Source organism: Pantherophis guttatus, chromosome 1 (genome assembly GCF_059756535.1).
Source record: "Pantherophis guttatus breed Tessera chromosome 1, ASM5975653v1, whole genome shotgun sequence".
NCBI classification, from domain to species: domain Eukaryota; kingdom Metazoa; phylum Chordata; class Lepidosauria; order Squamata; family Colubridae; genus Pantherophis; species Pantherophis guttatus.
This window is the reverse complement of record NC_142063.1, coordinates 241290855-241307297: the sequence shown is the minus strand read 5'-3', so window position 1 is coordinate 241307297 and position 16443 is coordinate 241290855. Positions and strand designations below refer to the sequence as shown.

Here is a 16443-nt window from a genome sequence, read left to right as displayed (position 1 = left end):
TTAGAACTGTGCAGGACTAAAACTCATGATCTCGCAGTTTTCTAGCCCAGTGCCTTAACCACTGAGCCAAAGTGGCTCAGAATCAAATATAATTAATAATTAACTAATTGATTATCAAAACTTATTAGCAATGTTTATTTTTAATATAACATTTTTATTAGATGCTGACATCCTGGATTGGATATTTTAGTAACTGTTTTTATGTTATACAGGTAGCCCTCAACTTAAAGCGACAATTGAGCCCAAAACGTCTGCTGCTAAATGAGAAAGCTGTTGAGTTTTGCTCCATTTTATGACCTTTCCTGCCACAATGAATCACTGCAATTGTTAAATTAGTAAAATAATTAAGTGAACCCGGCTTCCCCATTAACGTTGTCCATCAGATTGTTGCAAAAGGTGATTACATGACCCCAGGATCAGGGGTGAAATGCTCCCGGTTCGGACCGGCTCGGGCGAGTAGGTAGCAATGATGGCCGGTGATTCGGAGAACCGGTAGCAATGGCAGCTGGAGGCTCCGCCCACCCGCCCCATTCCCCGGACTCGGGGTATGCACCATTCCCAGTCTCCTACTGCTTACCTTTCTCCCGCGGCTGACTGTCAGGGAAGGCAAGCGCCCGAAAGGTACCGGAGTCACTCACTCTCCTTCTTGAATGAGCCGCTCTGGTCCACGCGCCAACTGCGCAAGCGCACATCATTTATTTAATTCAGCGGCAGGTTGGATGTGCGCTTGCGCAGCCGGCGCTTGGACCGGAGCGGCTCATTCAAGAAGGAGAGTGAGCGACTCCGGTACCTTTCGGGCGCTTGCCTTCCCTGACAGCCAGCCGTGGGAGAAAGGTGAGCAGTAGGAGTCCGGGAATGGGGCAGGTGGGCGGAGCCGCGTGGTGAAGGGCGACCAGGCAGTGGCTCTGCGGCAAGGCCGGAGTTGAGAAATGGTGCATTCTCCGACTCCTACTGCTCACCTTTCTTCCGCGGCTGGCTGTCAGGGAAGGCAAGCGCCCGAAAGGTACCAGAGTCGCTCACTCTCCTTCTTGAATGAGCCGCTCTGGTCCATGCGCAGGCTGCGCAAGCGCACATCCAACCTGCCGCTGAATTAAATAAGCTGCGCTTGCGCAGCGGGCGCGTGGACCAGAGCGGCTCATTTAAGAAGGAGAGTGAGCGACTCCGGTACCTTTCGGGCGCTTGCCTTCCCTGACAGCCAGTTGCGGGAGAAAGGTGAGCAGTAGGAGTCCGGGGAATGGGGCGGGTGGGCGGAGCCGCGGGAGAAAGAAATTTAAAAAGTTTTCCTACTGGGTTCTGTGGGCGTGGCTTGGTGGAAGGGGGTCTTGGGACTGTGTGAGCGTGGCTGTGAGTGACATTGAGTTGGCCATGCCCACTCAGTCACAGAACACCCCCCCACCAAGCCACGCCCACAGAACCGGTAGGGAAAAATTTTAGATTTCACCCCTGCCCAGGACACCGCAACAGTCATAAATATGAACTAATTGCCAAGCATCTGAATTTAAATCATGTGACCATGCGGATTCTGCAACAGTCATAAGTGTTAAAAACAGCAATAAGTCACTTTTTCAGTGCTGTCGTAATTTATAAAAATATGTTTTCATAAAAATATATGATATTTTTATTTCATATAAAATATATGAATACTATGAAAATACGACTTCAGCAACAGAGTCGTCAATGCCTGGAATGCACTTCCTGACTCTGTGGTTTCATCCCAAAACCCCCCAAATTTTAACCTTAGACTGTCTACTGTTGACCTGACCCCATTCCCAAGAGGTCTGTAAGGGGCGTGCATAATAGCACCAGCGTGCCTACCATCCCTGTCTTAATGTTCCCTTTATTTGTATTCATTTTATGTATTCAATCCGTGATTATACTTATATATATTATCTAATACGTACTTGACAAATAAATAAATAAATTAAATAAATAAATAAAACTTGGTCATTGAATGAACTGTTGTAAGTCGAGGACAACCTATATTACATCTTTATCTGCTTCAAATAAATTAAAGGTTCCTTGAATTCTTGAGCCTCTTTTAAATTGACAATTAATTGTTTGGGCTTTCATTCAGGATCTCTTTTATTTTAAACTTCTCACAAAGAAATCTTGAAGATACTGACTCAGGAGGATTTTACTACCTGTCCGGATGTCACCAGCATTTCCTATGTTAACAGTTCTGAGTATGTTTTACTATATTTGCCTTCGGCGCCGAGCCAGGACAGCTACAAGGGGAGAATTGATGAACAATCGGAGAGCCATTGAGTCAAATAGATCCCTACCTATCAATGTTGAATTGGTCCAGTATGCCAAAGAAGTGTTGGACTTCAGCTCCCATTATGGCAGTGAAAACAGCATGTCGTACACCATGTGGAATTTGGCTGGAACTCCTAATGTCTATCCTAGCTCAGGTGACTTTACACAAACCGCTGTGTTTAGGACCTATGGAAAATGGTGGGATATGTGCCCTAGCGCACGAATACCATTTACGAGGATCCCACCCAGTTTCCAAAGTCAGGAATATGTAGAACTTGCGTTTGAGGAACAAGTGTATCCGACAGCCATACATATTTTGGAAACGTATCATCCTGGTGCTGTGGTTAGGATTTTGGCGTGTTCTGCAAGTCCTTATTCACAAAATCAGCCCAGTGAAGTAAGGTAATTCATTTCGTTAATTTTCTCTGTTTTTCTTTGATGTGATATGTTCAAATATTTAAAGTAACATTTTTTTCTTAGAAAATTCTACATATGTACTCCCCTTGTGCCCACAAAATTGTTTTTGCTATCTACAAACTGTTTGGGCTTCACAGGTAGCAAGAAAAGGAATTCTTGTTTTCCGTGGTCTAGTCTTTGCAAGTGAAAGCTGCCTGCCCCCCATTTGTTTGCTTTTTATATTCACAGTATTCAATGTTTTGCAGTGCTTCAGTTTAAGAAAGCCTGCTGTAAGATATTTGGGCAACAGAGCTCTTGAAAATGCTTCAGAAACCTGTCCTGTAGATCCATCTTAATAGTACCGGTAGTCCTCGACTTACAACCACAATTGAACCCAAAATTTCTGTTGCTAAGTGAGAAATTTGCTAAGTGAGACATTTGTTAAGTGAGTTTTGCTCCATTTTACGACCATTCTTGCCACAGTTTTTAAGTGAATCACTGCAGTTGATAAGTTAGTAACAAGTTTGTGAAGTGAATCTGGCTTCCCCATTGATTTTGTATGTCAAAGGGCCACAAAAAGTGATCACATGTCCTTGAGGCACACCAATGATCATAAGTATGAACTAGTTACCAAGCATCTGAATTTTGATCACATGATCATGGGGCTGCTACAAAGGTCGTAAGTATGAAAAATGGTCATAGCCACTTTTGTCAGTGCCATTGTAACTTTGAATGGTCACTAAATGAATTGAAACAAGTGGAGGACTACCTGTACATTAAACTTCATTGGTTTCCAAGTGCTAATTAGCCTGAATATAGGTTTGGGATCAAATTTCTAAGTTCTTGTTCTACTGAATGAATTGTGGTTTAATTTCAGGTTTAACCAAAGGGTCTCTTTAACTATTTGTTACTGAAGTGCATCTTCACTTTAGCTTACTCTCTTTGTTTTCTTCCCAATGCAGTGACAGGTTAAAAAAGAATTAACACTAAAATGTTGTTGAATAATGTTAACGTTATTTAATGTTTGGGAGTTAAGATATTTATCATACATTGTAGAGGTATTAAGAGCATAATTAAAATAGTATTTATACTGCCCATGGTTTGATGTTCTTTATATTAGTTGTGGTATTTTCTCCCCAAATTGAAATTTATTAAAGAAATTAAGGCAGTAATATTTGCATTAATTGCCCTGTGACACTAATCTACTTTTCTTTTGGTAGGTGGGAAATCCTTTGGTCAGAGCTACCTTCCAAGGTGATTTTGTCTCAGGCACGTCAATTTACACCTAGTATCAAACAAATAAATTTTCCTACAAATTTAATCCGTTTGGAAATAAACAGTTCCCTTCTGGATTATTATACCGAGTTGGATGCTGTAGTACTACATGGTTTAAGAGAAAGACCTTTGCATTTACTCAGTACTCCAATTATTGATATGAATGATCTAGATGACGATGAAGAAGGGGAGAGAGAAAGTTACAGCAGCGTGGACAGTCTCAACAAGCAGTTTAGCACTGCTGCCTTCAAAGACTGGACAACTAATGGATACTTTGATAAATTGCCTTATGAGGTAAAAGCCTGGGAATTTTACAGGGTTAAGAAAAAAAATGTCATAATTACTAGGCTGTAGAGATTCATTATATCTTGAGATACGTAAGTAGTTATAGTGTCATATACATATTTATGAACTTTGCCTGTTTTTTAAGTTCTGTTAGCTTCCTGGATTTTAGTTAGTGTAGCTTTTTTGTTTTCTTTCTTAAAATGGTTGAAACTGATTCAAGTAGATTCTTAAAAATAGAAGAATCTGTTACCGGCCCTAGCTGATCTCCCCATGCAAATTCATTTTTATTTTTGTGTCAAGTGCTTATAAAAATGAATGTCTTCCTCATTGAAGTTTCTTGATTACAAGAGGATAATACTTTAGTTTTTTTGATTCAGCTATTTTAAGCATCTGTTAATCAAATTATTTAAAATAGGCATGTTTTGTTTTTTTCTTTTGAACAGAAAATATATTATAAATAACTTAACTGTTAAGTCTGTAAAATATATTCATTACATAAATGTTATATTCCTACTCCTTTTTAAATGTAAGTTCTAAGATTTCATAAAGCCAGCTGAGTTTCAGATGCCATATTTTTAGGCCATAAGCTGCATTCTTGGAATTTTCTGAAGTCCTCACATATTATAATATCAAATTGTGCTTTATGCTGGGCCAGATATGGAATGACATTTTTAGCAAGATACTAAATTTTAAACTAACTAAGAGTAATGATTACTAGATAGGCTTGAAATTTGTTTTCTTTGTTTGATCAGAAGCAAAATATATTTTATACTGCAGTTACATTTTAGTGTCATCATCATGGTGACATTTGTTTATATCCTTTTCATTTCAGGTATTAAGATGTAATTTTAGTGTAAAATGGGATTACCTTTTCTGGTTTTGATAGATACTGACATGTTAGGAGTTGTTTATCTCTGATGCTAATGTTGTGTTATTATCTATATAGCATATAATTATTATTAGATAATGAAATTAGTTAAAAAGGATCTTAAATAGTTTTCCCCTTTACACTTTTTGCTGTATTTGGTCATTATTATTAATCAGAAATCACACTTTGTGCTTTGACTCATTGATGGTTTAGAGGTTAATGGTTTAGGGTGTAAATATGTTTGTTTTATCACATCTTTAAAATTAAAATTAGAAATGCTAAATATGATCTTAAAAGTCAGTCAACTTAGAGTAATTGATCGAAACTAATAAAGGAGAGCATCAACCGAGAAATAAGGAGACATTTCCTGACAGTTAAATAATTAATCAGTGGAATGACTTGCCTCTAAAAATTGTGGGCGCTCCAATATTGGAGGTTTTTAAGAAGAGATTGGACAACTATTTGTCTGAAATGATATAGGGTTTCCTGCTTAAGCAGGGGGTTGGACTAAAAGACCTCCCAGGTCCCTTCCAACTCTGTTATTTTATTGTTCTATTAATTAGGCTGATCGTCCTGGTACAATGAAAATAAGATAACTTGTCCTTCTTACAACTTTTACTTGATGCAGTCTTGTCACCATTATATATAAAATAAGCCACTCTGTAACCTGTACTTCTTGGGCTAATATTTGTTTATCCCATTGCCGAGACAGTTTGTAGCAGGTTGGATTTGATTTAAATCGAGTTGATTTAAATCACAATTTAAATCATGATTTAAATCACTAGTAAAAAGGTTTGATTTAAATCAACTCGATTTAAATCATAATTTTTAAAGAGCAACTGTCATCTCTGCTACTCCTTTGACCCACTGTTGACTCACCGATAGTCCCAGTGTTGCAGAATATACAGCCTCATGCTACATAACTAAGATCCATTTCATGCTGAATAAACTAAATTATTTATGTAAACTTTATGTAAAATTATTTAGAAAACTTTCTTATGATAGATTTTTACCCCAAAATTTTTTTATTAAAATAAATCCGATTTAAATCAAAAAAATCCGATTTAAATCAAAAAAATCTGATTTAAATCAAAAAAATCTGATTTTTTTTATTTTTAAAAAAAAATCATTGATTTTTATCCACCCTGGTTTGTAGACTCTTGATGTTTATCTTGGCTATAATGTTACTTTGTGAACTTTTTCTCTGCTATATCTTAAATGCCAAATTTGATTAATCAAATGATAAACATCATAGTTCTGTTTTCTTCAGATTCAGATTATAATGGTTGCAGTGTTCCTTAGTCATATAATCACCATTTGCCACTTTCCCTGATGGTTTCCCAGAAGCAAAATCAATAAGGAAGCCAGCAGGAAAGTTGCAAGTGGCTTCTTTAAGTTGATCCCACTTCCACTACTTTTTCTTCTAGGTATCTCCTATTCTGTAGCACATGTCTATCCTCAGTGTACCCCCCCCCCCACTCCATAGTACCCATCCAGTTGTGCTTGTTTGGTGCTGTGTAAGCTGCCTGCACAGCCTCCGACACCTTGCAGTGGCCATCCCTTCCTTGACCACATTTGCGCCACAGCAATCACTTGCACGGCCTCCCATACACAGCAGCAACCACTCCTACCTAGGTGTGCTCATGTTGTGCTGCATCATCTACTTGACCACCTACTGACTTGCTTACAAACTGCCCAGGACTAGTGACTTCCTGCCAGCTTCCCCATTGACTTTGCCTGTTGGAAGCCATCAGGAAGTTGCGAAGAGGAGGTCCTTGCTTAATGATTCGTGATCCTTATTTAACAGCAACAATGGGGACTGTATGGATTACTGTTGTTAAGCAACGTGTCCTGCGGTATCACACTTCAAAATTGCATTGCTTAGCAATAGAAATTCCAGTCCCGATTGTGATTGTTTGCACTAATGTATAATCTGAAGCATATTTATACATTTGAATCCAAAAAGCACAGCGCTCATGAGCTTTTCTCTAAAATACAGACCCAACTTAGATTACTGATTAGGCTATATGGCAACAAAAAAAATAGCAGGTAGGGGTGGACTTCATATTGATAACATGAATCTTTGTATTTTATATATTCAAATCCTATATAATACATGAGGTAATGATATGCATTTTATTTTTAATAGATATAATAAAATCCCATTTAATTCAGAAAGAGTGAAGAAAACCTAAGGGTTACTGTCCCATTGAAAGTAAAAGGACTTAAAGGTATTTCAGCTGAGCCATGCACAATAATGGTCATAATAAACATGACATTAAAAAAATCCTGATTTTAGTATATGTGCAGAAGAACTCTACTCAGAACTAGAAGTGAAATTTTAAATATTAAAATATGTTAAAAAAGTATTTCATGTAAAAAGAGCCAGTATTGTGCAATGGTTAAGGAATCGAACCAGAAAACAAGAGATTGTGAGTTCTATTCCTGCCTGAAGGCATAAAGACAGCTGGCGAGCCACTACTGAAAAACTTTACCAAGAAAACTGCAGGGACTCACCAAGAATCAAGAACAAGTCAAAGGCGACTGCACTTCCCAAAAAAACTCTTCATCTATTCTATGCCCATTTGCATTATCAGATTGTGATTTTTAATAACTCTTAGTGACCAGAATTGGGACCAGCAACTCTATCATTAAATGACATGATTGCTAAGTAAAACAACACATGATTGGCATGGATTTATGGCACTTCCCATTCAGTTTTTAAGTGGGTCACTGCAGGTTGTTAAGCAAGACATGTGGGTGACTTGTGTTTTTACTACTGGCTTCTCCATTGACTTTGCTTGCCAGAAACCAGCTGTAAAGCATACAAATGGAAATTGCGGGGCTGTGACAATTGTAAATGCCCCACCAGTTGAGAAACACCAACATTTCAATCATGTGATATGGAGAGGCTATGATGGTTGTAAATTCAAAGATCAGTTATAAAATTACTTTTTCAGTGCTGTTGTAACTTTGAACGGCCCCTAAATAGGGCAGTTGTTAAGCAGGAACTACTTGTATATGACTGGAGTGTAAACATATAGAATTTTAAGTACATTTGATTGAAATCATATCAGATTTCAACTCTTGTTCAACTCTTTAGGGTGTAGCTATCCGTATGCAATTTAAGGCTAAATGCAGGTTACATCGAAAGGTGAGGTTGAAAGCAAGCACAAAATAGAAATATATATACCACCATATAAAAAATAGTAAAATAATGGAAATGAAATTGGGGAGATTTAATTTAATTAGAATAAAAATTTATTTACCTAGCATGAAAATACGATTTTGATAGAGTAATTTACTTTTATTGTTGTTTTTCCATTCAGCTCATCCAGTTGATTTTGAGTCACCTTACAGTTCCGGATCTATGTAGACTCTCACAGACATGTAAGCTACTATATCAACATTGTTGTGATCCACTACAATATATTCATCTCAGTTTGCAACCATATTGGGCAAGGATTAATGACACAGCTTTAGAATATCTGCAGTCTCGTTGTATCCTGGTCCAGTGGCTTAATTTATCTTGGACTGGGAACAGAGGAACCATTTCATTTTCTGCCTTTAGCAGGTCAGTATTCTGAAGAGGTATATAACATATTCTATAAAATAGAATAATAGACACATCCCTTTATCCCAATCACCTAGCAGTTAGAATAAAAGTTACTAACATGACTGTAGTCAATCCATAATACTTCAAGGTCAGAGGCATATGTTTAGTCATGCATCGGCAGCATCAAAGACATAAAATCCAGTGGCAGAGAGATAACCTGGCAGGCAAGTTTAGCAACTTCTTTTCATGTACTTGATTTTGTTCTGACACTTTTTCAAGAGTAGGAGTTGAAAAGTTCAAATTTTCTTTTTGTTGTCTTTTGTATTCCTACTCATTTTTTTCCCCCACCTACCAAACATTTGGCTGGTTTTGAAATTTAAAGATGTATGTAAACATGGCAAGAAAGAAAATGCTTCCTGGAACGGCATTTGTGAATTCCTCCTCCTGTAGGGGAAAAGTAGGGATACAGATGAGGTTTTCAGCAAAAATAGGTTTTTCTGTCAGAGAACTATTTATTTGGATTTTTAAAAGAGCTAAACTTGATAAGGGGTAGAAAATTGCAGCCTTTGTAAATTCTTTGTGTATTGTGTGTCTTGTGCAAACTACAGGTGAAACTCAAAAAATTAGAATATCATGCAAAAGTTCATTTATTTCAGTAATGCAATTTAAAAGGTGAAACTAATATATGAGATAGACTCGTTACATGCAAAGTGAGATAGTTCAAGCCTTGATTTGTCATAATTTTGATGATTATGGCTTACAGCTCATGAAAACCCCAAATTCATAATCTCAGAAAATTAGAATATTGTGAAAAGGTTCAATATTCTAGGCTCAAAGTGTCCCACTCTAATCAGCTAATTAAGCCATAACACCTGCAAAGGGTTCCTGAGCCTTTAAATGGTCTCTCAGTCTGGTTCAGTAGGAATCACAATCATGGGAAAGATTGCTGACCTGACAGTTGTGCAGAAAACCGTCATGACACCCTCCGCAAGGAGGGAAAGCCTCAAAAGGAAAATTGCAAAAGAAGTTGGATGTTCTCAAAGTGCTGTATCAAAGTACATTAATAGAAAGTTATGTGGAAGGGAAAAGTGTGGAAGAAAAAGGTGCACAAGCAGCAGGGATGACCGCAGCCTGGAGAGGATTGTCAGGAAAAGGCCATTCAAAAGTGTTGGGGACTTTCACAAGGAGTGGACTGAGACTGGAGTCAGTGCATCAAGAGCCACCACACACAGACGGAACCTGGACATGGGCTTCAAATGTCGTATTCCTCTTGTCAAGCCACTCCTGAACAACAAAAAACATCAAAAGCGTCTTACCTGGGCTAAAGACAAAAAGAACTGGTCTGTTGCTCAGTGGTCCAAAGTCCTCTTTTCTGATGAGAGCAACTTTTGCATCTCATTTGGAAACCAAGGACCCAGACTCTGGAGGAAGAATGGAGAGGCACACACTGCAAGATGCTTGAAGTGCAGTGTGAAGTTTCCACAGTCTGTGTTGATTTGGGGAGCCATGTCATCTGCTGGTGTTGGTCCACTGTGCTTCATTAAGTCCAGGGTCAATGCAGCCATCTACCAGGAGATTTTGGAGCAATTCATGCTTCCTTCCACAGACCAGCTTTAAGGGGATGCTGACTTCATTTTCCAGCAGGACTTGGCACCTGCCCACACTGCCAAAAGTACCAAAACCTGGTTCAATGACCATGGGATTACTGTGCTTGATTGGCCAGAAACTCGCCTGACCTGAACCCCATAGAGAATCTATGGGGCATTTCTAAGAGAAAGATGAGAGACATGAGACCAAACAATGCAGAAGAGCTGAAGGCTGCTATTGAAGCATCCTGGTCTTCCATAACACCTTAGCAGTGCCACAGGCTGATAGCATCCATGCCACACCGCATGGAGGCAGTAATTGATGCAAAAGGGGCCCAAACCAAGTACTGAATACATATGCATGCTTATACTTTTCAGAGGTCCGATATTGTTCTATGTACAATCCTTGTTTTATTGATTTCATGTAATATTCTAATTTTCTGAGATTGTGAATTTGGGGTTTTCATGAGCTGTAAGCCATAATCATCAAAATTATGACAAATCAAGGCTTGAACTATCTCGCTTTGCATGTAATGAGTCTATCTCATATATTAGCTTCACCTTTTAAGTTGCATTACTGAAATAAATTAATTTTTGCATGATATTCTAATTTTTTAAGTTTCACCTATAATACAAAACACTGGCCAAAGAAAATTTGCTTTAACAACATTGCTGTCTTTTATGAAAACCAGTATCTCAACATTATTGTTTTCTAGGACATCTTGCTAAAAATCTGCTGAAATGGCAGATTTTAAACTCCAAACTTTCTCTATATTAGAGAGTGTATATCTTTTAGTCTGTATTTTTCTGCCCGCAAAATAATCTTTTAGATTTACATTTAATAGCAATAGCACTTAGACTTACATACTTAGACTTCACAGTTCTTTACAGCCTCTTTACAAGAGGTTTACAGAGTCAGCATATTGCCCAACAATCTGGGTCCTCATTTTACTGACCTAAAAAAGATGGAAGGCGGAATCAACCTTGAACCAGTCAGGATCGAACTCCTGGCAGTGGGCAGAGTTAGCCGCAATACTGCATTCTAACCACTATGCCACCAGGGTCCATTTTAATGGTTGGCTCTGTCACAAAATTCATATAGTAAAATATATATAAATTTTTAAGGGCCATGACTATAAATGACAGTTGACATGTTGGCATGTTCCATTACAATCTACTTTATACATTCAAACATTTAAGAAAATACTAATCAAAAACAATCCAATCCATTTTAGTTACTTCATCTATTGTTGATAATGGAAATTCTGTAAATGGTATGGCTATAATCAATTTGTACCTAAAATTAATAATTCATAGGCTGAATAATTGACAATTTTTTCAAAGAATAATAATCTATATGTTATAATATTTTTACACTGCACATAAATCTATGATATATCTTGTTGAAGATATGTTGAAGTTTATAGACAATGAGTAAATTATCCTTCTGTGAGCATCATTTAGTGTTAATATACACTTTTAGCGTTAATATGTACTGCTAATATATACAGCAGTCATGTTGTTTTTGTTTCTGAAAATGTAAATATTAGTAGAGTATGTATTAATAATAAGAAATAGAACAAATTAGAATAGTAATCTAGGATAGCTGACAAGCTACAAAATATTACCATGAGAGGACAGAATGCTTGAGGCATTTCAATTTCCTGAGGCAAGGCTGAAGGTAATTTAACTTATTGATAGTGTCCACCTCCGTAGGGCTATGTAAGAATATTGTAATGTTTCACTTATAAAAATTGCTAAACGTACTAACCTTCTTTGCTTGAGCTAGACAGAGAGTTTGAGAAATATTAAATGGGACTATAAATCATGTATAATCAAATGATGTTAATGTGATATAGCTGAATAATTTTATAGTGCTCTATCAGTAATCTTTAGGCACTTTAATAGATGAGATATATTATCACGTACAAGTTCTTTATATAATAAATTAAATTGAGATAATTCTCTTTTTGACAACAGCAGACTAGTAAATGTCTTTGATACTGCTTGAAATATCAGTAGTGAGAGGCTGTTGTTTCTTCTGTAACAGAAGAACATTTAATTCTGTTTAAATGCTTTGGCAACATGAAATGTCTACATTAAAGCAATATTCCTCCTTTAAAAATAAAAAAAAAACTTCTTTACGGCTGGTGACATTTTAAACAATGAATGAATCAATACAAATTAATTTATTCTGATTTTTAAAAAAATCTAACTACTTAGCTATGTAATTTGACTGCTGTGTGAAGTGATTTTATTTTTTTGCTCTGCTGTTTTCTTGTTTTGCTTGAACTGTTTCAGTTGAATATAAACAGGTTAGTTTGCATGGATCGTAGTTTTTGTTCTCAAAAAATAATTTTGTCTCAGGATCAACCTCCTTTTGTTTCCTTGGGCTTTTTCCATCTGATTTGCACTTGACACTGACAAACATATCTGAGCATTCCAATTCAGGGGATGAGTTGTGTAGGACATACAAAAACTCTAATATGAAGTTGAACTGTACCTCTATGCAACATCAAGAAATATGATACAGGTTCCAAAACAGAGAAGGTGTGGAAGCCAGATAGCATCATGATCCAGATATATCGAGATCCATGTTCAAGTCTCCATTACAAAATATCTGAGTGACTTTGAACTAAATCGTTATGTCCCAGCCTAATCTGTCTCTTAGGATTTATGTTATAAGGATAAAATTGCAGGGTGCCTTTATGTATGTGAATTCAAGCTCTCATGGGAAACACTGAACAGAGATGCAGTAAATGAATACAAATAATGCTTATATTAATTATTATGAAACCCAGCTGACAGCTGTAGTTCATAATTACAGGAGAGTTTGGAGGGGATATTGTTTTTGTTTGTGCAGATATAATGGGATACTGAATTTTTATCCCCAATACATTCCAGTGCATCACATTATTTTTGGATACTAAATTGTAACACTTGTAAATGGATTTAAATATATTTAAAAGCTTACATGTTGGAATGTGACCTATTGCAATGTCACAAAGAATCCTTGGCTAACTGGATTGTCTTGGATACTGGAATTGATTATTATTACCTTCCAATTATCTCAGATGAAGTTGTTTCTATGCTAAAATAGTTCCTTGTTAGGCGTGGATCATTTTGTTCCTGATCTATTAAGACATGGCATTGGAAATTCTGGGAATTTACCCAGTTTTTACAATGAATTAAAAGCAAATGCATTACTTTTCTTGGTGAATTGATTCATCTATGCTTCTTACAGGTTCCTGAAAGTTTGTGGTTCAGAACTAGTACGCCTGGAATTGTCTTGTGGCCATTTCCTCAATGAGGCTTGTTTGGAAGTTATTGCTGACACATGTTTAAATTTGCAGGAATTAAATCTCTCCTCCTGTGATAAAATTCCACCTCAGGCTTTCAACCACATTGCCAAATTGTGCAACCTTACACGTTTAATTCTTTATCGAACAAAAATAGAGGTATGAAAATCATTTTTCTTTCACCCTTACGTGTTAAAGCACTCTTTGTAAAGTTATAGAGAAAACATAGTAAACTATTTTAAACATATAGTAAATATCAGAGGAAGAGAAACTTCAGAATGTGGTGTTTGAAAGACTCAGTAATGATTAATAATGGTTTGTTTGTTTATTTACTATTTAAAACATTTGTACAGCCACCCATCTTATAATGAATTCTGAGCAGTCATCAGATTTTAATAACATAAAAACCATATTAAAACTATTAAACATTAAAAACAAAAACCTGGCACAAGTCAAGCTTCCGATATATAGTCACCTCATTTGTCACAGTGCTTGGGGGGAAAAGGTCTTCAGTGCTTTACAGAAGGCTAGGAGGCTAGAGGCCTGCCGAACTTTAGGGAGAAGAATGTTCCACAAGACAGGGACTGCCACAGAAAAAGCATACTCCAATATGGTGGCAATGTTTAAGGAAAGAGACTTAAGAGACTTTAGAGCCTTGGTAGTACAGTGGTCTAAAGCACCCTGTTATTAACACAGCTACCTGCAATTACTGCAGGTTCGAATCTTACCAGGCTCAAGGTTGACTCAGCCTTCCATCCTTTCTAAGGTAGGTTAAATGAGGACCCAGTTTGTGGGGGCAATAAGCTGACTTTGTATAAATATATAAAAGTATGAAGGCTATTGCTTAATGCATTGTAAGCCGCCCTGAGTCTCCGGAGAAGGGCGGCATATAAATCAAAATTATATATTATATATATATATATATAAAAAGAGTATGCCCATCCTATCTAAACTTGTATGATGGTTAGATGTTCTTAGACAACCTGCAGAACTGCAGATAAACTGGGCACCAGGCACTAATTTTATGTAGCAGTGATAAATATAGGGGTATACTTAATTTTTCCACATGAGAAATTTGCATTGGTATTTATTTATTTTACAGAATGGCTTGCAAATTGTAAGTAGTGTGTGATAGTCATTGTACTATATCCCCTTTATCAGTATTGTTGAAATGAAAATCAAATATCGGTATTTTGAAAAAATAAATTTCAATGGGGTATACTTAACATCTTTACGTGAGTGTATATGACTGGGTAAGATTTATTTTCTACATTTTTATTGCATGTGTGATTTGATGTGCTTTCTGGTGCTTGTCATGTTGATTGCTAGGTTGAGTGTTGCCCTGAAATTCATTTAAGGAATAATCAGCCCTGTTTCAGAAATTCATAGTAATTTAGTATGCCAATATCCATACTAAAATGCCAGTATTCTACCAGTTATTACAGTACCTTAAGAAATTTGTTATTTCCAAGATCATGAAAACATGTTTTTTCTTATTTCTTCATTTTCATCACTTATAGAACCTGCTAGTAATACAGGTAGAAACCACTTGTTGAACAAAAAGTTTGTAGACCAATTTTCACAGCTAGTTATTTATACATACATATGCAGTCAGCATTCTGCAAGAATGAATTTTTAATTGCTGCCGGTGGAAAAATGCTCCTTTTTAATACAAGGAAATATAAGAAGAAAATACATATGTAATAGCATGCATGATTTTCAATTTTCAATTACTTCCTCTGACTGCAGCTTAATTGCCACATATTTCATTTTGCCCTTTGTCTCTCACTTTTGAATGTGTATGGCCAAAATGTTCCAATTTTCAACTTTAGGAGTACTTTTTAAAAGATAGAAAGTCCTCTTTTTACACAATCCTTTTATAAAATGTAGTGAACTGTTTCCAGAACCAGAACACAATATGCAATTCATCTCCTAATTGTAAATAATTGTTAAAAGCTTCTTAACTTTGGAGAGTACTTAACATAATTTATAATTTTGTTTCAATCAGCCTATTGGCTTAAGTCTATTCAATTACAATCTTGCTTGCAATTATTGTACACAGAATATTTTTGTGCTAATGGTCTCACCATTTGCTAATACATGACTTTAATCTTTATTCATTTAATTTATTCATTAAATATGCATTCATAACATGCATTCAGAATTTATTGTCTTGAATGTAGTTAAGGTACACAATGGACAATAACAACATACTGTCAATTTCTTATGAACTATGTAATAATTCTGTGTAGGTGTGTATACTTGATTGGATGTATATCTTAATTTTTGTTTGCACATATATTTTGAAGCCAGAGTTTCTCTTTGAAAAATATCAATTATATACCTCTAGCATTTGGGATAAGCATTGAATTGTGGATAGAATGAAATGGGATTGTTTATATTGAATAGAAGACCTATTAAGTGTAGCAAAGGTTTCAGGTTCTACCCAGGACTGTTAGGATAAATATCCAATCAATGTTGGATACATATACAAGATTTCATTCCATCATTGATAAGTAAAAGGCTTAAAAAGAAACCATCTGTCTAGTAATGACATGTCGGGGTGGGGGGGGGGTGAGTTTTCGATTTTTGAGAGCTAAACTTATTTTTGGGAGCCCTAGCACCACTATAGGTGATAGAGATGTCAGTTGAGTGGAAAATGGATTTGAGGGAGGGTCTTTGGAGAACATTTTAACTTTTAAACTACATTAAGCCATATGATTTGTGGTTCAGAATGTGTTGTCATGTGTTTCATGGCTTAGAATCGGGTTACATGTTTTGTGACTCAGAATGATGACAGCTGATGTTATCAGTCTTTATTTATTATATGTGTATGGTATATGTATAAAGTCTGCCATCTCACATCAAGTCACTTTGGATAGCTGAGACTATAAATATAGGTAGTCCTTGATTTACAACAGT

The 16443-nt window shown here is 36.4% G+C and overlaps 1 protein-coding gene across 2 annotated transcripts in view; it reads left to right on the top strand.

Moving 5' to 3' along the window:
• FBXL4 (F-box and leucine rich repeat protein 4) overlaps nt 1–16443 on the top strand; it is a 43163-nt gene that overhangs the window by 13254 nt on the left and 13466 nt on the right. For both annotated transcript variants that reach the window (XM_034409050.3, XM_034409052.3), the window contains exons 2-5: nt 2075–2658; nt 3873–4221; nt 8410–8654; nt 13467–13680. In XM_034409050.3, the coding sequence (XP_034264941.1) occupies nt 2150–2658; nt 3873–4221; nt 8410–8654; nt 13467–13680 (1317 nt within the window). In that variant the 5' untranslated portion in view covers nt 2075–2149. The remainder of the gene's footprint in view (nt 1–2074; nt 2659–3872; nt 4222–8409; nt 8655–13466; nt 13681–16443) is intronic.